Source organism: Caretta caretta, chromosome 10 (assembly GCF_965140235.1).
Source record: "Caretta caretta isolate rCarCar2 chromosome 10, rCarCar1.hap1, whole genome shotgun sequence".
NCBI classification, from domain to species: Eukaryota; Metazoa; Chordata; order Testudines; family Cheloniidae; genus Caretta; species Caretta caretta.
This window is the reverse complement of record NC_134215.1, coordinates 7,528,479-7,554,170: the sequence shown is the minus strand read 5'-3', so window position 1 is coordinate 7,554,170 and position 25,692 is coordinate 7,528,479. Positions and strand designations below refer to the sequence as shown.

Below are 25,692 nucleotides of genomic sequence, written 5' to 3'. Positions count from 1 at the left end.
GTCACCCAGTAGGCCCTTTTCAACCAATAGCCTTGCTGACATGATCAGCAGGAAAGGTCACTGCCAAATTACCTCACGCTCTAGTGGGGCTGTGCAAATGCACAATGTAGTAATTTATGCTGATCTAGTTTAGGCTTCCTGTTTCTGATGTACTTAAAAACTAATAGTAAAAATTTTGTGTGCGCCCTTGGCTAGTTGCTCTCCAAATTCTTTCTTGGCCTGCCTTATACTTTTATACTTGACTTGCCAGAGTTTATGCTGCTTTCTATTTTCCCTCACTGGGATTGGACTTCCAATTTTTAAAGGACACCTTTTTGCCTCTGTCTCTTTTGCGCCGCTATTTCGTGACAGTGGCTTTTTGGGGGGGGGGGGGGGGGAAGGGAGTGTCTTCTTACTGCTTTTTTTTTTTCATTTGGGGAATACATTTAATTTGAGCCTCTATTATGGTGTTTTTAAATAGTCTCCATGCAATTTTCAGGCATTTCACCCTTGTGACTGTTCCTTTTAATTGCCATTTAACTAGCATCCTCATTTTTGTGTAGTTCCCCTTTCTGAAGGTAAACGATACTATGGTAGCTTTCTTTGGCACTTTCCCAGCTCATCCCACTCACCGTTAGAGCCAGCATCACCTCTCTGTAATTTTTGTTTCCATTCAGCCTCTTCTTCAGTGCTCGGATAGCATCCTTTGGACTGAAGGAGAAACAAACATATCATTTTCACTCCTCATAAGGTGGGAACATCGGTGTTCCCTAACCCTTTCTGACAGGGCAGGAGCACTTGCGTTCACTTTAGATAACCCAGCGATGATCACTGAAAGCTCAGCATGAGAATGCATATACAAGGGCGATGTATGAACAAGACAGCAGACAGCCACTCGGAAAGAGGCCAAAGGCGTAATACCATTGAGAACAGGCCTGCTGTGTAGTGCAAGCAACGCAGCCTGAGTGCTGAAGTGGCAGAGGATACCAGAGAGGTCCGTCTCTTCAAATGTTAGGATCTGGTAGCAATGCAGCATTTGGAGGCTTGGAAGTTACAAGCATGTCTCCTAAAAATACAGGCTCAATAATCCCTATTGTAGCACATTTAGTATGTGCTTTTTGGATACACCCAGGAATTAGATATTGCACCATGAAAATCTAGTGCTGTCATTTTGGTGCTGGGCCAACACAGAGCTCTGCTAATGAATCTCAATCCTGACATGCCACATCCCAAGTTATTCTAACCTTCCAACTCTCCTGAGCAGAGGTCTTACACTAGCAAGTGCCACAAGATGTGCTGGTTGTCTGAAGTGGATCAGTGTCAGTTTGGGATGAGGAGACCGAACAACTCATTTGCTACCTAAAAATGGGATTTAATCTGAGGACACCTGTGCATTATTAGCCCACTGCACCACCTAGCATGCTGAAGAACAAAGATCAGTATCAGCAAAACGTGTGAAACACCCAAGTTATCTATAATGCACATACCCTTCTTCTGTCTCGTTGATAATGTCGCAGATCTCCATGTTAAGTGTCCAATCCTCACTCTGCAAGGAGCCATCAGTCGCCTTTTCTGTGAAGCCAACACAAAAATCTCTGTCACCTCTCCATGATTAAGTTACTATAGTCCATCCATCTTTCTTCAATTTTGTACACAAGTTTAAGCACTCCCCAAAACAGGAAGGGACAAATTTTCCTGTTGACTCTGGACTATATCATACCGTTTTTCCTAATTTAGAGACCAATTTAAAAGCATCCGGAATAAAAATTAATCCTGTGGGCTCGATTACTCAATATCCACAGACCACAGAAGGGCTGTCAGTTAATTCCCGCTCTATCTTCTTAGCTAACTCCCTACTTTAGCTGTGATATTTTGATGGGAAAAGGGGTTAATCATTCAAAGTTCTAATTTACTATATTTGAACACCTCTGTCAACCCTCCCTATTTTTGTGGAGTCAGAATTCATACTTCTCTTTTCATGGGGAAGACCTGGCTCCTTTTTGTACACTAAGGGTTTTCCCTTGCTTGTTTTTTTACCTTAGAAGTGTCAAATGCAAAATTCCTGCCTTCCCTATTTTGCGGAAAGTGTCTCTTGAAGGACCCAGAGATGTAGTTTGGGAGTGCACGCAGACCTTAACGGAAGGGGTGGTAGTGTTGAATCTTTAACAAGAGGAGTTTTCTTCCATCTGTTTGTTAGATGTTTGAGTTAAATATGCTTACAAACAGAAAGCAATCTCAGCTGTCTGGATAAACATCACTTTCCCTCTTCAATTAATCAGGTTTTACTTCAGATCCCTTGTCATCTGAAATTACAGACCTACTACTGGCTTCCCATTCTTCCAGGAAAACAGGGTAAACAAGACCTGAATTTTTGACAAAAAAACAAAACAAAACAAAAAAAAAACAGGCCAAAACAAAAAACCCAACCGATCAACAAAAAGTACAACACACAAACAAAACTTTCCTAAATAAATCTTTCAGACATAGTTTATACATTATAAAGCAGCAAGAACAGCAGAAGTGCAGTTTCCTTTGTTCCCTTTGTAGTCACCTTGAATTATTTATATCAAATTCCCCAAATCAAACCCATTTGTCTCAAAGGAAAAAATTGCCTGAACAGGGTAGATTCACTTTTAGAAGACTGAACCAGTTCTATAATTCTGCCTTATGCTTCCTGGACCAGAAAGCTACATCTGTGGTAACATTGTTCCCAAAAAAATTCCTACCATTGAGACAAGGATACAGCTCCCCTGGCAGCAGTAACCGTGGCAATGTTAGCACAGACCAAGTGCCAGCTCAGAGCAAGGGCCACATAACACTGTGCTTAAAATGCCAGCAACCAGTATTCCCACCACTGCAGTTCCACCAATGGTAGCAACTTGAAAAAAAAGAATGACATAGACTGGCATGACATAGGGAGAGGGATAGCTCAGTGGTTTGAGCATTGGCCTGCTAAACCCAGGGTTGTGAGTTCAATCCTTGAAGGAGCCATTTAGGGATCTGGGGCAAAAACTGGGGATTGGTCTTGCTTTGAGCAGGGGGTTCAACTAGATGACCTCCTGAGGTCCCTTCCAACCCTGATATTCTATGATTCTGTGGCCAAAGTTAGAAGCGCTGAAGAGAGGTTCGTTCAATCCCAGAGTGGGAGGAACATAGGGAAAGTGAGATCATTCCATTTCTCAACAGTGACACTTTCAGCCTCATAAGGAGTGTTGAAAGGCACTCAAAGGATCTCTGTGCGGGTCCCACAGGTCCAAGGAGGAATAGAAAAAAAACAAAACAGCCATAGCCCCATCTTTGTACGGGACACAGATTCGGAAAAGTCAGTCAACCTTATCTCATGGTACAGTTCAAAGTAGCACAAAATCTATTCACATACGAAGTACTCCCATTCCCCAGCAATTCAACGAGGGTGTTCAGAGACTACGACCTACTGTGTTTTGACCAATAGTAGCATTCTTTAAGATTTCAAGGTGCTTTCTATTCACTGAAGTTTAATACTGTTCTTCAAACAAACCAGATGCATACTTGTGAGACTTCTTTCCAGCAGCTTAACCCCTTTGCTGCACTTCACAAAGCATCACAGCAGCAAATCTGGGTCCCACCACCGAAACAGACAAAGGATTAGGGACGACAAAAATAACTTGTATTCTGTTTTTCTCTAAGGAAAGATGAACAAACAAATTAGCTTCTAATTGTTTCTGGAATCAGTATCCCTCAGGAAGGTTTTTTTAAATAATTACAACTCTGTGTCAGTGTGTGTGTGAGAGAGAGAGAGAGAGAGAGAGAAAAAGAGACAGACAGACCAGAAGCCCTGAACCACATATTATGCCAAGTAAATATCCAAACTGTAAAATAAAAGTATAGTCAGCGTCAGTAACCAAACATTTAAAGGGGCACAACATTATCCATTTTCTCCAGCTTGGCCACAAAAAAACCAAGAGAACAAACAAACAACACATGAATCAAATTGTTGGTGGCCCTAACTGAATGGCCAACCCCTCTGCTACCTCCAACAACATCACCCAACAAGTGGAGACAGCGCTGCACTAAATGGAGAAAGAGTTTCAAAAGATTTCACGATTCTCAGGTCACAGAGCCGTGTCACATGGAGATTTTGCCAAAATAAACCATGGCCAAATATTTATCACAAGATCAAGGAATGAACTGGCTGCTGGCATTGCCATGTGTAGGGTTAGCATTTTCCCAGATGATTTCTGAAGAGAAGTCAAGCCTTTGACTGAGTCACATAGTATGAAAGTGGACATCAGGACAGGGACTGAGCAAGAGCTATGGGGAACACAATTTTCTTTTGCACATTTTTGGATTTTCTTTACAAAGAATGTCAAGGGCCGATGCTTAGAAACACCCCATATGTAAGGCATACTATTCTCTCCGGTGGCACTGTGCTAGTATGTTCCTGCTGTTTCAGTGATCATTCTTCCCCTCAGAGCACAAAGAAGAGGCTGCGACTTTCTGACTGTGAGTGTTGAGATTCTGATTTTAAATACAAATCACTTCAAAAGCAGCACACGTTTCATGGACAAGAGGACCTAACAGTTGTGAAAGCACTTCCCTTGATTACGTTAACGCTGCGTGTACACCAAAACTTGAAACAAACAGCCATGTTCACAAGTAGCTCCAACAATGCAAGGATAGATTCCAGCTCCCCAAGAAACACATCAGAACAGTGCTATTAGTATAAACGAGGGGTCATGCAGCATGCTTCTCCGAGTAAGAGAATCCCCATCCTGTGCCTGGGAAACAGCAGAACCAGCAACACTAGAAACGGTTTTAAATGCTGGAAAAACGGATAGGTGCCAACCATGAATCTCCCTGAGACTCCCTCTCAAACTGGACAGGAAACAGCTGGCTGATAATACTGACAGGGTCAAACTGTTTCCAACACCTAGTGCAGGTGCCAGAATCCTGGAAGAATGGCACATTTCCCTTATGTAGGGGCACCTAATGCATTAGAAAAGCATCAACTCCCCTACTGCCCACAACAGGTCCGAGGCACATGTCAATTAGCATTAGTTTACACAAGGACTTGGAGACACAGTCAGCACAACTCTGGGAGAGTGCAGGGCATCTTAATTCAGATACCCACCCTAGACAAGACAAAGTAAGCAGGCAGAAGAAAAGTGAATAATTTCTGGGACACTTTTATTGGGCAACATACAAAAAAAACCTTGTACTAACTTAAGTCTCTAGTTCCCAGGGCCAGGGATGGGAAAGAATAATACTTTGCACTTCTATAGCACCTTTCATTTAAGGTGCTCAGGGCTGTTGAACATTAAATCTCAGAGAAGTCCAGTCACAGGACATAGCCAGAAATTCTGGAGTTCTAATTCCAGTCTGCCACTGACATCTTGGGGAAATGGAGGCAAAGGGGTTAAGCAGTTTGCCCATCTGTAAAATGACAGTTAATACCATCCTACCTCAGTGGGTTGTTAGCACTTTTACAGAAATTTATCACCTATGTGCTGCCCATTTTACAGCACTCAGATAAGGTGCTGCTCAACTAAGAATGCCTCCTGTGCATCAATCTTCATGGACATCATCTACCAGGCAAGCCTATGCCCACTGTCTCAAGTATGACCAGGATGAGGTCACCATAAGGAAATGAAGCTAGACATAGAATCATGAAATGTAGGAAAGGAAGGGACCTCCATAGGTCATCCATTCCAGTCCCCTGTATTGAGGCAGGACTGATTATTATCTAGACCATCCCTGACAGGTGATTGTCTAACCTGTTAAACCTCCAATGATGCAGATTCCACAGCCTCCCTAGGTAATTTGTTCCAGTGCCTAACTACCCTGATAGTTAGAAGTTTTTCCTAACGTCTAACCCAGCAGTTCTCAAACTGTGGGCTGTGACCCCAAAGTGGGTCATGACCCTGTTTTAATGGGGTCTCCAGAGCTGGAGTTAGACTGGCTGGGACACAGGGCTAAAGCTGAAGCCTGAGCCCCAATGCCGAAACCTGAGCCCCACCACCTGGGGCTCAGGTTTAGGCTTCAGGCCCCCTGACCAGGGATGAAGCCCTTGGGCTTTGGCCACCCAGCCTGGGATGGTGGGGCTCAGGCTTTAGCCCCCCCACCTGGGATGGCAGGGATTGGGCGAGCTCACACTTTGGTCCCCATCTCCCCCTCCCCCCCAGGTCACGAGTAGTAATTTTTGTTGTCGGAAGGGGGTTGCAGTGCAATGAAGTTTGAGAACTCCTGGTCTAACCTAAATCTCCCTTGCTGCAATTGTTGCTTCTTGTCCCATCCTTCATGGGACAGGAGAACAATTTATCACCCTCCTCTTTATGACAACCATTTATGTACTTGAAGACTTATGTCCCGTCCCCCCCCCCAGTCTTCTCTTTTCCAGACTGAACAAAACCAAATTTTTCAATCTTCAGTCATAAGTCATGTTTTCTAGACCTTTAATCATTTTTGTTGCTCTCCTCTGCACTTTCTCCAATTTATCCCCATCTTTCCTGAAGTATGGTGCCCAGAACTGGTCACAATACTCCAGTTGAGGCCTTTTAAGTGCTGAGTAGAGTGGAAGAATCACTTCTTGTCTCTTGCTTTCAACACTCCTGCTAATACATCCCAGAATGATGTTCATTTCTGGGGGGGGGGGGGGGGGGGGCACAACAGTATTCCATTGTTGACTCATTTAGTTTGTGACCCACTATAACTCCCTGGTCCTTTTCTGCAGTATTCTTTCCCAGGCAGTCATTTCCCACTTTTTGTATTTGTGCAATTGATTATTTCTTCTTAAGAAATAGTGCCCAGAAACTGCATAGGAACAGGCTATGTAGGAGAGGTAGAAAGTGCTCTTTTATTTTAATTAAATGCAAAGACACAACAGCTGCTTGCCCTCAGGAGGAGCATTCATTTCAAGCTCTGCTCAGTAGCATCCTAACAAATGAAAGCTGACATGGAGTGCACAAACGGTCAGCTACTACACAATCCTCTCATACTCGGTCCTTAGTACTTTTGTTTTAAAGCTACATTTCAGTGCAGATTAAAGGTACTGGCCGGAGAGCCCTGGAGACAGGACAGATACAGCATAAGCAACAGCAGTGCAAGCTTCCCTCTCCCTGCCCTGACAATGCACCTTAACCCTGACTTGGGAGGTCTCCACTGATGAATACGAGGGTAGTTCAATCTCCATACTCAATCTGACCTCTCTGTTGCATCTGCTAATAATGATGCCAGCTGCCACTGTATGTTTTTTGATGAACACTTTCAACAAGATCTGAACTGAGAAGACTGGTTTCAAATAGGAATTGTATTTAATATATGTACCATATGCATGTTTCTAGATTGGAGAATTAAGTGCTGGTCTTAGGAAGCACTACGGAAACTTGCCCTAGCTGAATGGTGACAGCATGCAGTAAACGAGGCAACAGGCTGACGTGGGGCTATGTCTACACTGAAAAAAAAAAGCGTGCTCATATCGTGGGTTAAAATAGCAGTGAAGACTCAGACTCAGATACTTTAAAGTCAGAAGCAATGTGGCCTTTAACTCAGTTAGCCACTAGAGTCCAAACCCAGGTTCCCCTGTAGGCTTTAACTTGAGCTGCTAACCCGAGTTAAAAGCTGATTTATATCTTCACTGCTATTTTCACCCATCTTAGCCAACCCCAGTTAAGAACACACCTTCATTGGCAGTGAAGACATTCGCTAGGATAGAGCTCTCTGAACACTGCACCCTTTCCTTCAATCAGTTAGTCTGTCTACAAGTATCAAGAGTCATTGTGCTGCATAACACACTTGGAAGACGCAAGTGGAAATGCCAGTGTTGGGCAAAGGTAGCAAGTTATTGCTCAAGGACATTTAAGTCCTGCCTTGTTTACAAATTAACACGAAAGAGAAAGGGACACTGGTGTTTATGTAGGTGTGGTCTCCCGTCTGAATACTAAACATTCTGCTATGCAGATCTACGTTCTGACAACAGCTGGATAAGCCCTTGGTGTGAAAAATCCATGGATTTCTTTGTACATGGATAATCTCACCATCCCAAACTAAAAAATGAGCCAAGAGGTTTATTCCAAAGAGCAACTCCTGGGTGCACACAAGATAAACGCATATAGGTGTACCTTGTTCCAGAAATGAAAAATCAAAGAAATTCTTATTTCAAATCAAGCCCAGGTCCCCAGTGAATCAAGTTTCCTACCCCCTTTTGGCTTTCAAATGGTATAAAGCATTGATTTCTACCCTTGGTAGTTCACAAGGTAGCAGGTCTCAAAACTCTCTAGTCTACAGTGGTTGTAGATATAGCAGTGCTTTAATGAAATGATCCAAGACTGATTTTAGCAAATTAAACTTTTGAGCAGTTTGATTTTCACTCCCTGTCATTACAGCAGTCATCATGGTTAAAACTAGCTACAATATTGGCAGGCTCCTCTTCATACCTTCTCCTAACTCACCTTAACCCTGACTGGTCACACCCCTACTCAGTTCAGTTCTTATAAGCAAAGGCTGTCAAGTTGGGGCCAGTTGTGATGGTTTTATAGCATACACAGAGATCTTTCAAGGACTACAAGTCTTCTGAATGAAGTGTAGAATTACGCAAGTTACCCCACAAGTGGAGATACACTGCTGAATCAGAGGATTTGTTCTTCTTAAATGTTCTTCTTAACCTCTGAGGATAGGACAAGCAACAATGGCCTTAATTGCAGCAAGGGTAGTTTAGGTTGGACATTAGGAAAAACTTCCTAACTGTCAGGGTGGTTAAGCACTGGAATAAATTGCCTAGGGAGGTCGTGGAACCTCCATCATTGGGGATCTTTAAGAGCAGGCTGGACAAACACTGTCACAGACGGTCTAGATAATACTTAGTCCTGCCTTGAGTGCAGAGGACTGGACTAGATAACCTCTCAAGGTCCCTTCCAGTGCTACGATTTGACAACATGAGGCTCACCACATTTGAGTTCATGCCCCGTGAGCTCAGGACATGGTCCTATTCAAAGCACCTAGATGGGAAACTAGGATGCCAGGGCTAAGAAACAAATTGTTCTATTGCATCTTCAATCTTACCTCCTCCATGCTTATTATTTTTTAAAGTCAAAACTATTAGATCTCCCTGCAGCTGATGTGAATTTCTGATCAAAGTGCTGCTATTAAAACTGACTACGAACCACCATTCCGCAGTCAGAGACCAATTCTGAGGGTGTCTTTAAGTCAGTCATTCAGAAAAGAGGTCAGTTTCTTTGCGAAACAAAGGCCAACATTTTCCACTCTGCCACCTTGCTTACTTCGTTCTCTCTCTGCTCTCCCTGTTCTAAGACTGCTGAGCTTGGCTCTCCAAAGAAAATGGATCAGCCCAAAAAACATGATTTGGATTGGACTGCTGCAGCCTGCCTACTGTCACCCTACGTCATGTTTTAGCTACGCTTGGGTTGAAAGCTATTTGGGGCAGGCCGACTGTCTTGTCTCCAGGGCACCATGCATTCTGAATTAATAATCATCAGTTTGTACTGAACCCACAGACTTACTAAACACCAAAATAGCCAAAGAATGGGCATGTGCTCAAGACTCAAACTTAACAATATTTAGCCCACATGCCAAGTTTGAAAGAAGTCTGTTAAAATTATGTAGGAACAGTCATTTCACCAATGAACAGTCTGATTCTCTTTTTGAAGACTACTCACCATATGGCACTAGACTGTGATTACAAATAAACAGTGCATTGCTACAAACAATGCTCTGCTACTGCATCTCTTAAGAGGATCTCAAGATGCTTTACGAACAGTTGTTTCAACATCCCTGTGATAGAGGTACAGTATATAATGCGTACTGTTTAACTACCACTGAAATCCAGCCACTTCTGGAGCAGAACACAGCACTTCTTTAACAGCAGACAGTTAGGACAAGAAGCAAAGTCTACATATCCACGCCAAAGAGGATCAGTATACAAATTAAATTACATAATTAACTTAATTAAACTTAACATTTATATAGAACTAAGAATGCCTTGTACCTATATTAGGACCCCAATTTCAGTAGACAAGGGGAAGAATAAAATAGACATACTTCCAGGTCAGGCTGATTAAAGAGACCTTATTCTGACAGGTCTTAGCTTATGAGATCCCATAAGGATCACAGCATGTTTGCAGGTGTATAAAACCCTGACTAACCTGGGAGTATGAACTCATATAGGCTGGGCTCCAACAAGGCAATCTTGGACTGTGATGAAAAGTGGCAGCCAGATCTCGTTCAAACTGTAAAGATGTGCGTTTTAAGAAAGCCACTTTTATGTAAAATCCAGCCTGTGTACATGGACTCCTCTCACCAACACAGAGTCAGAACAGGAGAGGTGAACAGCTGCCTTCAAAAGGGGTCAATGATCTCCGCACCTGATGAGCAGGTAGGCATCCCTGCCAATTAACACACCCTTACTGGGAATCAAGGTAGAAAAAGCAGGGAGAAAGATACAGACGAGGGGGGTAGCAAACCAGGCATTTGTGACTGCTAGTCTTGATCAAAACTCATCTCAGAATGAACTCACATCATGCCCTGAAATGCCCATTTGGTACAAAACTTGAAACTGCTGTTTCATGCTCTGCACTGTCTCCCCAACCAAGGCAGAACCCAGTTTAAGGTTTCCGGACCAGTTTCACAAAGGGCTCTGAATACTATCTACCACTACTCTTCCTTCATGACCGTGACCTCCCATGACAGCTATCTTCCACTAGAACAATAGAAGTGTTGAGAAATAGGGCTCATGAGCGTGGGAGACAGAACTGTCACAGGAGCTGGACGTAGACACAGCAACTCTGTCACATGAAACAAGAATGACCAGAGTCCTCACCCCTTTCAGCAGTGAATGCAAAACTCTTTTCCACACATGGCAAACAAAACCCCTATCAATTAAGCTCTCTCTCCAACAGGCAAAGGAAGAGAGATATTGGTGGGAGCCATACAGCTTCCTACAGAGGTACCTATAAATAGGTACCAGAGAGCTTGGAGAGTGAAGAACCTGGATTTAAATGTGGGTTCCAGAATTAATACCACACACACCTCAAGCCACCAACAATCCAGTTTTATGAATAAACTTAAAGCTGATGTTCTTAAGGAATGTTGAAATTTGAGGCTAGGCACACCAAACAGGTAATTAAAAACAAGTTTTTCTGGTGTGGCTTGATGGTTTAAATGCATTGCCCCAAGGGGTAAAGTGGAGTCTGTGCCCCAAGCAGAGCAATACGCTTCCAGGCCAGGAAGAGCATCCTTACTCAGTCTTCTCACTGCAGCTTCCCATCAGCTTGAAATTACTGCTGGCGGGGTCATGCTTCGTTGAGGGTGGGATGCAGTGTGTCTATGGACACCTGTCCGTAGTTCATGCTAGGGACAAGCAGGAGGCCGTAGCTTTTTTTTTTTTTTTTTTTTTTTAACATTTGAAATCTAGTGGATTTTTACTCATTTCAGAAAATAAAAAGCTTCCCTTGCCTCCGTGCCGTATCCTCATTAAAGCTAAGGCACTGACCCAAGTACCCTAAATAGCTGTCCTTCAGAACTAGGTCAAGTGAAAATGTTTCCTTGCCACATCAAGCCACTTTCAAAAATCCAGAGGCATTTATCTGAACTAGGAACTTTAAAAGCAGCCTATATTGCACTAATCTGCTACATGAGCTCTTTCAGGGATGACCTCTGCAAAATTCCTACCTCACCATGACTCTGAAGTCCTGCAAGTGTTGAGCACTTTTCCAACAGGGTCTGTCACTTCGGGATTGGCTAGTGAGTTCCAGCTCATGTCAGAAGTCAGAGCAGATGAAACCTTCCATCAGAATTCTGGACAGGGGCGGGTATATGTATGTATACACACACAGTTCTCCTTCTATGGATTTACTTGAATATAGGTGTTTACTGTGTTCTTTCATACAGAAAGTAATGCTGGTCCAGTTCACTGTATGAGGGCAATAAACTAGAGTACTCTTAAAATGACAGGTTACGCCCTCCTCTAAAAATCAAGTTCTTTGACAACTTCATGTCTTGATACATTATTACAGCGTGCAAACCCCCGTGATCTATTAAGCAACACTTCCAGTGCTCTAGTATTAACACATCCTGAGCGTCCATCTTTTGTTTGCGGATGGAAGTGACAAAGGAAGCATAAATTAAAACCCTCTGGATGGTATAAACATAACAAAAATGTTCTCCCTCAGATCTGCCTTTTCTGTACTAGGCTGTGACTTACTCAACAAAGTACAGTTGTGACTGAGTAGTATGGTTGATACATATAGAATTGTCTTAGCAAATTGCTGAGTTCAGATTAGTCATCCAAATCCATTCTGACACATCAACTGACTTTCACTCCTTCCCCTGACCACAACAAGGCAGCTGTGTTTGTGTACAGATGTCATGAAGTTACAGTCATGCATCTTGGTTGGCTAGTGTACACATTCCACCAATTGTTTGCCAAAACATTTTTTGCATAGTTTTCAGTTGTCAATCTGTTTTGGATAACTGAGCAGACCAGATTCCTCATGTTATCCAAGGGTGAATCACATGGTGTTTTAACCATATGGTGTTCGTTCCCCTTTAGGGGAACAAAAGATTGCTTAATTCAAAGACTGACTATATACAAATTATTTATGATTCAGGAAAGGCAGGAGATCTGAATATCTATCACAAAGTGTTTAAAAAATAATCCTGGAAAGCTGTTCCAGTATGTACTTTAATAGCCAGAAAATATTGTCTTTACTAATAAAGACAAGCCACTAGAGTCCATATTAAAGCTCCAATAGAGCCTTAATAAACTTCTTACTCACTTTCATGAAACTTTCCTCTTCGGTTAGAAAACATAACTGAACTTCCAACATTTGTTTGCCCAAAATTCCAAGGGGGTGAAGCTAAGGATTTATCTTCCAACCTGGCCTTTTTCCAATTAATAGGCATATACAAATACTCTATATAATGATGGATATATTATCCTTAAAATTTCACAGGATGGCAAAGGGAAAACTATATAAACAAGCTGGTTTAAAATACATTAAAAAATACAGGTGGACTGACACCATGCATACAAAGTAAACTAATTACTACCTTTGAGACCAAAGAGATGAAACCATGAGGTATGGAAGAGGGGAGAATATACCACAGGTCAGGATTTACATTACATTTAAAAGTTCTGGAGCTTGACAGCCTAGTTACATTACATGACAAGCTTAAAAGCACAAATAAGAGTGAGGATGGGTGTCAGTGTTCAGTTCTGTCACCTCCTTGCTCATCGGAGGGTGTTTAGTTTCAAACAATTACAGGTAAAGAAGCAGCCTTTATGAAAATTATGGACCATCAGTGCGTCCGTGAACTACATCTGAAATCCATCGGTGCTTGATGGCTAATTCTGTACTACATGAATAAAGCAAGTGCTAATAACTCATTTGGGACTTCACTCCAGTACTTAAAAGCGATGTGTCTTTCATATTTATAAAACAAAACTAAACTAATTACCTTCCATGGGTGAACTGTTCTAAGAATTTCCAAACCACTGTAGCCTCAAAGGCTAAAATACCTTCTCATATTTAAAACTCCCCCGCCTGCCCACCCACTCGTAACAAGTTTTATTTGCCGCAAACAACAAACTGCTGGATTTTTTTCACCTTGCAGAACCCCTAATCAGTATTCTATTTTTTGCAGGTCACTGCTTAAGTCAATTGCCTGCATTCTCACTTGTTCAAAATAAATTTAAACACTAATTATACTTAGTAAGAAAGAGAAGCAAACTGTCATTCCCACACAGAAACTAGTTATAAAAACAGACTTACTTCACAACTATAGCACAACCGCAGATTGACAAGAAAAACAATGTACTTAATAATTATGGGTGGAACCATTAAAATATATGCCTGGTTCCACCCACCTATGCTGTCGTTACAAACAAATCATGCACTACTATGATTGCACAATAACGTTTCCCCTCATTCTTCTCGCCAATATTTCTATGCATCAGAAAGCTTGAATTCAGTGTCCTCTGGAAGAAGCTGGTTACCCAACAAGCAGCAGAAAACAAGGCAGTCAGATATCCATAGCTTTTAGAGTTAGCCAAGTTGCAATACGCACCAGGAAGTGCATCAATTTGCTTCTCTAATCCATAGCCTTTCTTCACACCGCTAAAAAGAACACAGTAGACCTTGCTGAGAGGCAACAATCTCTGCCTCACTCAAGCTCTTGTGGCTTAAACAGTACAGCACCAACACTAGTTTTAAAGGTTTCCTTTATATGGAAGTGAGGGGTTGGGTTCAATGAAGCCCTATCAGGTGAAAGAAATAATTTTGCACTAAAGCCATTTCCATTGGGGTAGTCTGTTGTAAGCTGCCCCTTCGAAGAGGCCAAGCTCATTAGCAGGGCAAATGCATAGGGGTTACATTTTCAAAACACTTGTTAGGAAGTTCTGGGCATAAATCCTACAATGGTTAACAAGATGCTCACATGTAACCTTTCTTGTACTGCCTTCAAAATGTAGCTCCTCAGTCTCTATTGACCCGCGGGTTAACCATTTCAATTCTAAAGGAGTACTTGTGGCACCTTAGAGACTAACCAATTTATTTGAGCATGAGCTTTCGTGAGCAGCTCACGAAAGCTCATGCTCAAATAAATTGGTTAGTCTCTAAGGTGCCACAAGTACTCCTTTTCTTTTTGCGAATACAGACTAACACGGCTGTTCCTCTGAAACCTGTCATTTCAATTCTGCTTCCAAACCCTTGGGTTTCATATGGCAGTGCAATGTTTAGCCATGAAGCCAAAACAAAGCTTGGATGCTATATTTTATATCTGGAAAATTTCTTTGCAACTTTCATTAGAAATGGGAAGGAAATGGTTTTCCAGTCTTGCAGAAATTCAAACTTAAAAAAAAGTTTCCCATCCCAAATCAGGACAAAAAGCCAAAATCCTGAAGATGTTATGAACCAAAAAAATCCACAAAAAGTTTCAGATTGGGTCAATGAAATAAAAAAATCTGTTAGAAAGGATGTCTTATAGGTGGGTGAAGTCATCACTTTCTGTTGGGATGGAGCTATACGATGTCAAGGACTTCACAGACCACTCCACAGTCTGCTCCTCAAATAACGTCTTGCATTGCAGTGCCTGACTCTGCCCCCATCCCCAGAAGAGGTCCATACAAAAATTCCCAACTCATCCAACTGCATCAAAAAAATTTTAATGCTTCCAGGGAACTTTGTTGGAAACCAGATTTTCACCACTCACTCATTGTGTTAAACCACTGCATTAGAGAGAGATTTTAAAGGCTGCTTTACTTATTATATAGCTATAACACACACACACACACACACACACTAATGAGCTGCACTGTCAAGAAAACAATCACAACTGAATGCTGACCCATTTTGTTTTCTGTTGAACTTTAATCACTTTCCAAGTCTGACAGCTGCTCAAACTTAATTGCTCGTTATGCCTGTAAATAAAAACTGATCTTACTCTGATTAGCCACTCATTTTATGGCTGCCACAATAATTTCTTGGTTAATAAATGATTTGATGTTTACCAGTATTTCCCAAATCTTAGCAAAATATATTGGTGGTATGCTGTTTCTTTTCCCTAAAATACCCTTTTATTTAGAAGTTAAAATGTCATCGTTATAGAAGGCAGTTCAGAGATCAACCAAATTATTTATTATAGCCTATTCCACATCAGGCCCTAGTGGCAAGAAATAATGACACCCATAAATCAAATGTATCCTGTTCCTTGCTTGGACCTTTTCCTCTGCTTGTGACCCCATTATTGTGACATCACTTGCCATGTACTTGATTTCTTGGGAAATACTCCAGAACACTCTGATTATAACTGCTCACAATGATACACGACAGATTTCTAGATTATAAACAAAATGTGCTAGCAGAGCCCAAAAGTCCAAATAGTGAGATGAAAATCAAGTAGCCAAATTATGTAGGGGTCAACATCTGATTAACATACAGATAAGCAATTTAGCAAGCAACAGGGGTGCTCTTTCATAGATACTAAGCAATCAAAACTCCAGATGGCTTAACTGACAAAGGACTCAGTGCAAACTCTTTTGCCTAACATTCTTAACGCCATTACATTTTAATCTTCAGCAACCACCATCTCATCAATGTATCTTCTACAGCTCCAAAAATAAACCCTTTGGACTGAAACCAAGCAGGCAAAATTTTAGTCCACAAGGAACCAGTTAAATAGTTTGAGTTATACGAATACAAGGTGAAAAGACAATCATTCTTCGGCTTTTCTAGATCAAAAATGATTGAAAGTAGAGACTTCAGACTTTCCCTCTTGGATTGTTCTCATAGAGACTTAAAGGGCCAATTTTGAAATCATCATGATCAGTCTTTTTAAAATTACAAATGCTGAAAAAATTTTTTTTTCATACTTCCACATTAAAAGTAGTATTTGGTTCTCAGAATGCAAGTAGGATGCTTCCGTTATGAACGAGGGGACCTAAGGATGCATTTGTTAGCTTGGGAAGCCAAAGTGGCCCAGAACTACTAAGCGCTGCAGGACTGCAACCCTTTGAGGTATAAAGGAACCTTCAAGCTCCACTGGCAAAGCTGTTACGACCTTGCAATTTCTGTAAGTCTAATCATGAGTTGTTGGGTTTTTGGCGGCAGGGAGGAGGGGAACTTTAAAAAAATAAAAAACCCCATTGGGAAAATAAATGAAGAAAGCTGTAATGAATGCAAGATTAAAGTTGAGAAACAAGCACTCAAAAGTCAGTGTTGAGGTCCCTTCTGCCATGTTAACTCAGCAATGCCATGAATATGATTTTTTTATTTCCGTTATTCTTGTCAAATGCAAAGTTCACTATACTTCTCTCAGCGGATGTATTCCATAAAAATATAAAGGATGCAACGTGGCCAAGTTAACACAATTCTTCTGTCAACTTAGCTACTACCTCTCAGGGAGGCGGGTCACCCACAGTAACAAGAGGGATAAGCATCTACACTGAAACATTACAGCACCACAGCTGCAACTGTCTCGTTGTAGCGTTTTAAGTGTAGACATACCCTAGAAGTGTGGCAAAACATTTTAATCAAGTTTGTTACAGTTATGTGCTCTCATTTTGCATGGCATCTTCTGACCTGAATTTGAACAGACTAGCTCTTCCCAGGCAGTCACTCTTTCTAGGACAGAATGTCTGACAGCTAAATGGGAGAACAGTCTGCAACATGCTTGCCCTACAATAACCAGATTTACAAGCTCCTACCCAAAGCATACAACAGGTTTATCTGGAATGTCTACTTGTCTTCTCGGTCTCCTGACACTGCTTGTGACTAGTCAGCCTCCTCTTTGCTTCTCGTGGCATAGTTTGGCTCTGTTCATACGCTGAGCCTCTGGAGGGTTCCTGGGTTACTCCGATTCCCAAGCTACAGAAGCAATGGCAAATATGGTCCAGTGTGGATACTCTGACCTCGGCATTGTCTTGATACAAATACACTTCAAGGGTTGCATAAATGCATAAACTAATGATTTTGGGGATGCTTTACTACACTATTGACTACAGCATTTGATCCCTGCATTGCTCATCATACTGCTCAAGATTGTACAGGACAGTCGTAATGTAGTGTTCTGTTTTTTAAAAGAGGCTGCTCTCAGTGATCGATTGGTTGAAAGATTTGGAACCGTGGAGAAGCAACTCGTTAAACTAAAGTAAACCATCTGCTCCTAAGGGAAAAGGGGTTCAGACATAGCTAGGCATTCAGGTTAACGCTTTCTTGGGCACAAGAACCAGCCTCTTTCAAAAGAATCCTTTTCAAGGAAGACTAACTGAAACGAATAAACAGAATAATCAGGAATAAAGTAGATTTTCCAGCAGCATAGTATGTGACTAAAACACAGCAGACATGGCTGTTTAAGAGAGAATTGGGTTTTTGCCCTCCCACATTAAACCAGTTTTTAAAATGCAGAGAAGTAATACTTCCTAAGATGTTTGCATGGATGCAAGCAGAAAGCTGTGTTTGAATGCTAGTGCTGCAGGACCTGTGCAGGTTCACAGCACCAGTTGTCACAAAAATCCCTTTGTTTGTGGTGGCTAGTGTTTGGTGTAATATCAGGCTCGCCCTCGAGTACATTTCGTACTTGGGGCTTCTATAAGAATCTTTCTTCCAATGAGTTCTAAGCACTTTACAAACATTTTAGCCTCTCATCAACTATATGCTGTAAAGATTCTGAAACCAAGGCACACACAATTAAGTGACTAGCCCAAGGTGACTTACTAAGACTCTGGCAGAAGTGCTGGCCAGTCCAACACCACCCAACCAGACACAACACTCTCTCCAAATCCTAAAAGTTTCTTTCCTCCCAGTAAGAGATCATTTTACAGACGTATCACCAAGCACCATTTCAAATGCCTTATTCAGCTTCAATGAAAGTTTAATTAAAAGCTGATCGCAATTTAAGAATTCAAATTATTCTAACATTCCTTTTATAAAAGTTGTCTTAATTCAGCATTCCACACACATATGTAGAGAAAGCAAGAAATAGTACCATGAGCAAATTGTTTCAAATAAAGAGACACATCAATGGGAGGTTTAAAAACTAAAACCAAACATTGGGTGTCCATTAATTTTTTAGCACGCTTTTAAAGATATATGAATTAAAGCAATATCAAACTGTGAGCTGGCCATCATCAGATTGTAACCTGGTACATACAGGTTTATATTTAGAAACAAATGGAATATAGATTTAGGCATGCTATGCTGCAGCAGATATAACTACATTACTCAAAAACACATAAGCTAATACTTTCATGAGTGGCAATCTGCTTTTGTGACTATAAAAATCAATCCAGCCTTAGGAATCTGGTATTAAATGGTATTATAGTAATTATCCAGCTTCTCACATATATGTAGTTTCCCTAAGCTACCAGATTCATGACTCAGTATTTATTTGCTCCTTTTAAAAGCAAGGATATTAATTTTGCTAAGAGATTTTCTCTGCAACACAATACATTATCATGAAGTGAAAGCAGATCCAAGTAATCTTGTAAAACTAAAAGCACTTTATCATCAGACTGTGTTTTGCATGACTAACATAATTCTGTATGAACACTGGAAGACTGGGTTTTGACCGTAGTCCATGTTATTTTAGGTACCTATACAGAAAATAGCATCTCCATCCCATTCACAGTGGGCTGACCAGTCATGTATCTTTTTGATTATTCAAGTACCATATATTGTGTCTAGAATTCTGACACTAAATAGATATTCCAATTTTCTAGTGGAGGACAATCCACCTTCAAAACAGTGCACAGTATATATGCGCCTCTGTATAAAGTCCCAAGACATATGCTGGCTTTTTTTTTTTTTTTGAGTGGGAGGAGTGGGGGGTTTACAACATAAGTCATGAGAATGGAACACTTTACTATTAAAGCAGATAAACGTGCTCTTTAAAGCCCTGATTTTGTCCTTGGGAAAAGGCATTTTCCTGAAGAGTGAATCTTATCACGCTTACACCACAACAAAGCAAACATTTACTCTGAAAGGAATTTAGAGACATTGCACACACGGACAATGAAACATGGTTAATTTTCTCTAGTTTTTTAGTTTTTGTTGCCCACCATAATACATTTTTCTAGTCCTGCATTTGCTATTAAAAATAAAAATAGCTCTTGAACAAATGCGTTTAAGTCTGTCACAAAACATGTTAGAGGATATTTCAAGGAAGCATCGAAATATTTCCCATGGGAAAAAAAAAAGAAAATAAAAGGTGTTAAGAGCCAAGAAGCCTGCACCAATATTTCATTTTATGGAAAAGCTCTACAGATTCTCTCTGCACCATATTCATCATCACCTCAACTGCCTTGAAATGGAAACTGCAAGTGCTTTGATAAAAATCGATGGAAAGGTTGTCTGGTTTCACTGTTGCTTCAATAAAGTGCCTCTGTATCCTCTGCTGAAACACTGCTTTTGTAACTTCCTTAAACAATCCTATTTAGTAAATCACAATAGTTAGCACTGTGTCTCCTGCTGAAAAAGGATTCCCGGGCAAGGGTCCAATCCCGCACTCCTTCCTCAGGCAAAGGTCTTAGAATCAGTTCGTGTTTGACTAATAAATGCAGCATGACAGCCATAAAGGTACTACAGCGCCAAACATTTGGAGTCCTGGTTATTAGAAAAACAACTTCCAAAATTACTCTGGGCATGGCGCGAGGTTTCGCTCCAGAACTCCCTTCTCCATTTCTAGTACATTGTTGTCAGACTGCAAGTTTTAGGTAGTTGTAATTGTGCATTCAAGTTTTATCCTGGACCTGGGTTGGCAAGGCCTTTTGGTCACAGCCAATCAGGCCTCCTAGGTCTCTGTTGAAAAGGACTGATTGAAGCAGTTCACGTGATTGACCTCATTGTTTCCAAAGGTGGATAGGCACATTCCCTATTTGTTCTACCTGTGAGGAGCCCATTTCACAGATCACTGCTCAGTGTCAACCCTTTCCACTTGAGAAAGTTAACAAAAATTCAACACAGCAAGATTTGATTTGGATTTAAACATTCCCCTGCAGTGTTTACAAAAATCTCACCAGTTCAGGAGATCTAGAAAATAGAACTGATTTCCTTGTGCAAGTAGAATGAAGAGCAAAAAATACACAAGAAGCATGAACAAAAAGGTCAGCTGTACTTCAGATTCTTCTAATCCAATAGTTTTAATAATCTAAAATGAGTTTAGCAACACAAGGACATTTGTTTTAATAACCTTTAATCATGCAGTGACCCTTTAAAGATGATTCTCTTGAGCAAGCAAAACTGAGCATGCAATTTAAAGAGAGGATGCCCAACCTGGACGCACGGACTCTTGCAATTGGAAAATAGTAGTCTCATCTCCATTCTCCAAGCTCTTATCTTCACCACTTTACTACACACCTTTCTGTATTCTTCCCATTCTCAGGTCAGCAGTATTTTTAAACAATGTTTTGCATTCTCAGAGTATAGATTTACCTGGAGTTCACCCTTCTACATAAAACCATTTTCCCCAATTTACTCTGTGAGCCTATCATAAAAATCTAGGTTTGCGTTTACTACCTAAAATTAATCTGAAAAGATATTACAACACTAAGCCATTCTGCAACCATTGAGACCCTCCACACGCTTAGCCTAGCCCCTTCAGAAAAGCCTGGATAAATAGACAAGCTTTGCATTGTTCCATGAAGGTCAACACATTTAGGCACTTTTCGTCCATGAGAAGATGTAAATTCCACAGGCGAGCGCCTTTCACTAAGAATACTCTGCCACCAGTCCTAGATTTACAAATCTAGACACTATCAGCTCATTTGACTCAGCTGGTCTCAACTACAGGAGTAGAATTTGAAGTAAGAGACAGTGATATAGAGAGCTGAAATCACAAAAGGGTATTATAGCTTTGAGTCCAACAGCTGTAATGTTATGCTCTGTGCCAGAAGCACAGTTAAGTATGTATGTGAGAGGCCACATTCTGAACAAGCAAACTTTCCAGGTCATCTTCAAAAGTAGCCCTGTGTAGAGTGTACTGCATTCATCCAAGCAGAATGTTACTAAAGTGTAGAAAACTGGTGAGGACCCCATCTACAAGGGATGGTCACAACCTCCTCGTCATCTGACAGCCTGGTGGGGACACTGTAATTTTCTATTTACCCATAAAACATGGGTATAAAATGGGGATAATGATACTTACCCACATTGGAGATGTATGGATGAAAAGCATTACTAAATGAACCAAGTATTATTTGTTTAAATAAATTTACACACAGCATCCAGGTGTATCACAACAGCAGAATGAGCTTCCCCACAACGCTCTACCAACACACCTCAGCCCTGCTCTGCAGGGACCATTTTTAGAGATGAGAAGATAGCTCAGTCTTCACAGTCCATTTTCTTTATAGCCCATCTAATCCATAGCCTCGCCCCCTACACTTCCATTGTGGTTGTCAGTTAGTGGCAGCCGTGGTGGTTTTTGTGCAGTGGACACTTGGCCACTGGAAATGGAACAAAGCGACTTGCCAAAAATCAGATGTGAATGACTTTCACACACCATGAACTTGGCTGGAATTTGATTGGCCAATTTAGATGCGAAAGGTGCTATATATCCCCATTACTAAACCTCTGCGTCCATCAGAGTCCCATCCTAGTAATCCAAATAAATAATAGTATTTTCCTGATCATAACCATACTTCAAGCAACAGTTTATTGGAAAGGTCGCTCCAGTTTCAGAGAGATGAAATGCTTTATATTAGCTCCCCTCGCTCTTCAAAACCCCCTCTGAAATCTGCTTTTTCAAACCTGACATTTACCTGAAGACATTCTGTACACTCCTAATTAAATTTTCATGTGAACCACCACTGCTTCCTGGCAGAGAAAACACACATTCTTCATGCGCTTACGGCCTTCCATAATTTTCTACAGTTCTCTAATACGGAAAGCATCAGGCCTCGACTGCAAACACCAACACGGTGTTCAACACAATATGCTCAAATGGAACTACGAAATTATTTATGGGGGTTTATTTAAATCACCAATAGAAATATAAATAATACAACAAACAAATAATTGTATCTCACAAGCTCATTCAAGCAGAACTGCGGAACACCGGAAAAAGGGAGAAAGTCTTGCTTTTGTTGTATTGTTACCTTGGAAAGGCATGCCTGGCAATTATAAGACAGGCAGCAAAACTTTTCTTCCAGAACAAAATCTGCTGAGGTCTTCCGCCAAAAGAGGAGGAAAATTCTTAAAATACAACAGAATCTTACAGTATGTACACATCACTAAAGCTGCATAACTGATTTAAACATAGCTCATTCAAAGCTTTGCTGTCATAAGAGACTTTGAAGAGGCAATGACTGTATATTACTAATTCCAAGAGAACAAGGGGCAGGAAGGGGATGAAAGAACTAAGAAGAAGCTTTAAATGCCTTGAGCATTATTACAAGGAAGAGATGGAGAAGCAGAAGAAAAAGAAGGCTGGAACACAGATTTTATTATATAAAATTACTAAGACTTAAGAAGGCACCGTTGCATCACTTACTGATGTTAAATGAATCAGACAATAAATAGATCAGACACTATTCCTTTCTCTAACATTTTTTCCTGTAGCTCCCTTATCCAAGGAGCTAAGCAGACAGCTGCCCTTGCAGATGCTTATCAGGTGGATAAATACAACAAAGCAAATCCACTTTAAGATCACATTTAACTGTCATCACCATTATTATATCCAGAAACCCTCAGCACTTCATACCATAATCTAGAAGAAATCAATCTCGGGGAGGTTTGTATTGACAGCTGGCTTGACAGATATACATGTATTCTGCCAAAGTCAGAATTCAGTGATCTTCAAAGCACAGTGCAAGACTTATCTGTTTGATCACATCTTTTGGTTCTAATAAGGGGTGCTGAAGGGGGAAGGTAAAGTATAGGAACTTTCTGGTTTTGTGGCCAGAACTGCCACTTTAGAAAGTATTTTCATTTTTGTACTCACACAATCTACACAACCCCCAGGCAAGGTAGAGAAGTATTATCCCTATTTTACAAATGGGGAAACTGAGACACAGAGTAGATAAGGCTAAGGTTTTCCCTGAAGATCTGCACCTGGGTCTAAGCACCAGGGTTAGTCTAGCCCAGGGGTGAGCAGGCACACACCAAAGTTACACACACACGTTACACACGTTACTGTGCCCTCACTGGTGCTGTGCTTCCATAAACTAAGCCATTCTAGAATTCTTTCCCAGTGACTTGTGGAAGAACGTGTCTCTCCTACTGGGCACACAGGGGAATTGTGGGAAGGCACTGGAGGACTATCAGCACTCAGTCTGTGTCCTCACTGCAAGGTAAGCAAGTTCACAGCCCAAGTGAAAGTAGAACCTAGGCTTTAACCCAGACCCCAGCTAGCCAAGGTTAAAAACATCAGTAAAACCTGTGTACACACTGGGAGGAGGGCTGGGGCAACACCCTGGGCTACCTCTCACATAAATACATAGTCTGCCCAGGGTCTAAAAAGAGAGAGAGAGAGATTCAAGAGCAGGGACAGGATTAAAACTTGAAACTTGTTGACTTCTAAGCCTGCGCTTATGCCTCCAAACTATGCAGCCTTCCCTGTATATAAAAATACAGCCCCCAAAGCAAATATTCAGGGGAAAGAGGCAGCAGCCTAAATACAGGTTTTTTGGGTCTAGGAAGGAATTGACTTCCTGGGACACCATAATACCGGTTGCTTAGAAACACACACTGAAGTGGGGCAAGTTCCTTAGGTGAGACTTCTGTTCCCCTTTGCAGAACCACGGCAGCATCAGGGTACCCTGCCCTGTTATATCCCTGTTAGTACAGTACCTCAGCTGTCAACAGAAACACCAAAGGAGAAAGGGGATTTCAGCAGGATTTTGTTTGTGAAGTAAGGCACCCGTACCTTGCAAACCATGCCTTGGGGACAACCCTGGGAAACACGGACAACTGCAATGAACAGGCCCATGAGCATCCCAGCACTCACCTCAACAGGGGCTCTGCAGACCTACCTGGCCAGCGCCTCCCCCCACCCCACAAGCTCTCACCCTCAGAGTGCCAGGCCCTCAAGATCCCACCAGGGCTTGGGTCCCCCAACACCCACCTTTTTCTGGGGCGGGACTCCCATCTCCACCAAGCCTAACCCTACTGAGTCCATTCTCACCCCACTGGCTGGGGTCCCATTTACGTGGATCTGCCCCTCCCCAGCTCCGCCACAGGCATGGCTCCTCCCTCAGCCCAGCTCTAGCCCCCCCGGCTCTGTCCTCTCCTACCCGCAGCCAGCTTGGCTCTGCCCCCTTTCCCCCTCCCTCCGGGCTCTACCCACCCTCCTCCCCCATTCAGCCTGGCTCTGTCCCCTTTACCCCCCCCCCCACCCGGACTCTGTCTTCTCCTCCCCCACCCAGCTTGGCTCTGCCCCCTTTAGTCCCCCAGCTCTACGCCCCTCCTCCCGCACCCAGCCTGGCTCTGCCCCTACTTACTCCCCCAGCCCCCCTCACCCTCCCCCAGGTTCTGCGCCTCCTTATTCCCCAGCCCCCCACCTCCTCTCCCCCAGCCCCCCTTGCCCCTGGGGCTCTACCCCCTCATCCCCCACCCAGCCGGGCTCTGCCCCCACTTACTCCCCCGGCCCCCTCTCACCCTCCCCCAGGTTCTCCGCCCCCTAGCCCCCCATCTCCTCTCCCCCGGCCCCCCTTGCCCCTGGGGCTCTACCCCCTCGTTCCCCACCCAGCCGGGCTCTGCCCCCACTTACTCCCCCGGCCCCCTCTCACCCTCCCCCAGGTTCTCCGCCCCCTAGCCCCCCATCTCCTCTCCCCCGGCCCCCCTTGCCCCTGGGGTTCTACCCCCACCCAGCCGGGCTCTGCCCCCACTTACTCCCCCGGCCCCCTCTCACCCTCCCCCAGGTTCTGCGCCCCCTTATTCCCCAGCCCCCCACCTCCTCTCCCCCGGCCCCCCTTGCCCCTGGGGCTCTACCCCCACCCAGCCGGGCTCTGCCCCCACTTACTGCTCCGGCCCCTGGCTCCCCGCCCTCCTCCCCAGGCCCGGCTGTGCCCCGGCCCCCCCTCACCCAGGCTCTGCCCCACCGGGGTGCTGAACGGATTCCCCAGCAGAAACTCCATCTTGGGATGACAACAAACAGCCGGCCCGGCCTCCGATCCAGCTGCGGCCTCCTCCTCGCCCTGACCGGCACCCTCACTGACCAACCGGGAGCTCCGCCGCCGTCAACGGCCCGCCCGCCGAACCCCCACTGGCCAAAGCACCCACCTCCCCC

General features: G+C 42.8%; 1 protein-coding gene across 5 annotated transcripts in view; it reads right to left on the bottom strand.

Moving 5' to 3' along the window:
• TOM1L2 (target of myb1 like 2 membrane trafficking protein) overlaps window positions 1-25,633 on the bottom strand; it is a 67,209-nt gene extending 41,576 nt beyond the window's left edge. For 3 of the 5 annotated variants that reach the window (XM_048867683.2, XM_048867684.2, XM_048867685.2), the window contains exons 1-3: window positions 25,489-25,633; window positions 1,467-1,551; window positions 612-690 (exon numbers count right to left, since the gene is read on the bottom strand). In XM_048867683.2, the coding sequence (XP_048723640.1) occupies window positions 612-690; window positions 1,467-1,551; window positions 25,489-25,540 (216 nt within the window). In that variant the 5' untranslated portion in view covers window positions 25,541-25,633. Of the gene's footprint in view, window positions 1-611; window positions 691-1,466; window positions 1,552-24,330; window positions 24,425-24,528; window positions 24,600-25,488 lie in introns of those variants that run through there. The other 2 variants (XM_075117576.1, XM_075117575.1) reach the window with 2 other exon arrangements.
• Window positions 25,634-25,692: the final 59 nt, after the last annotated feature.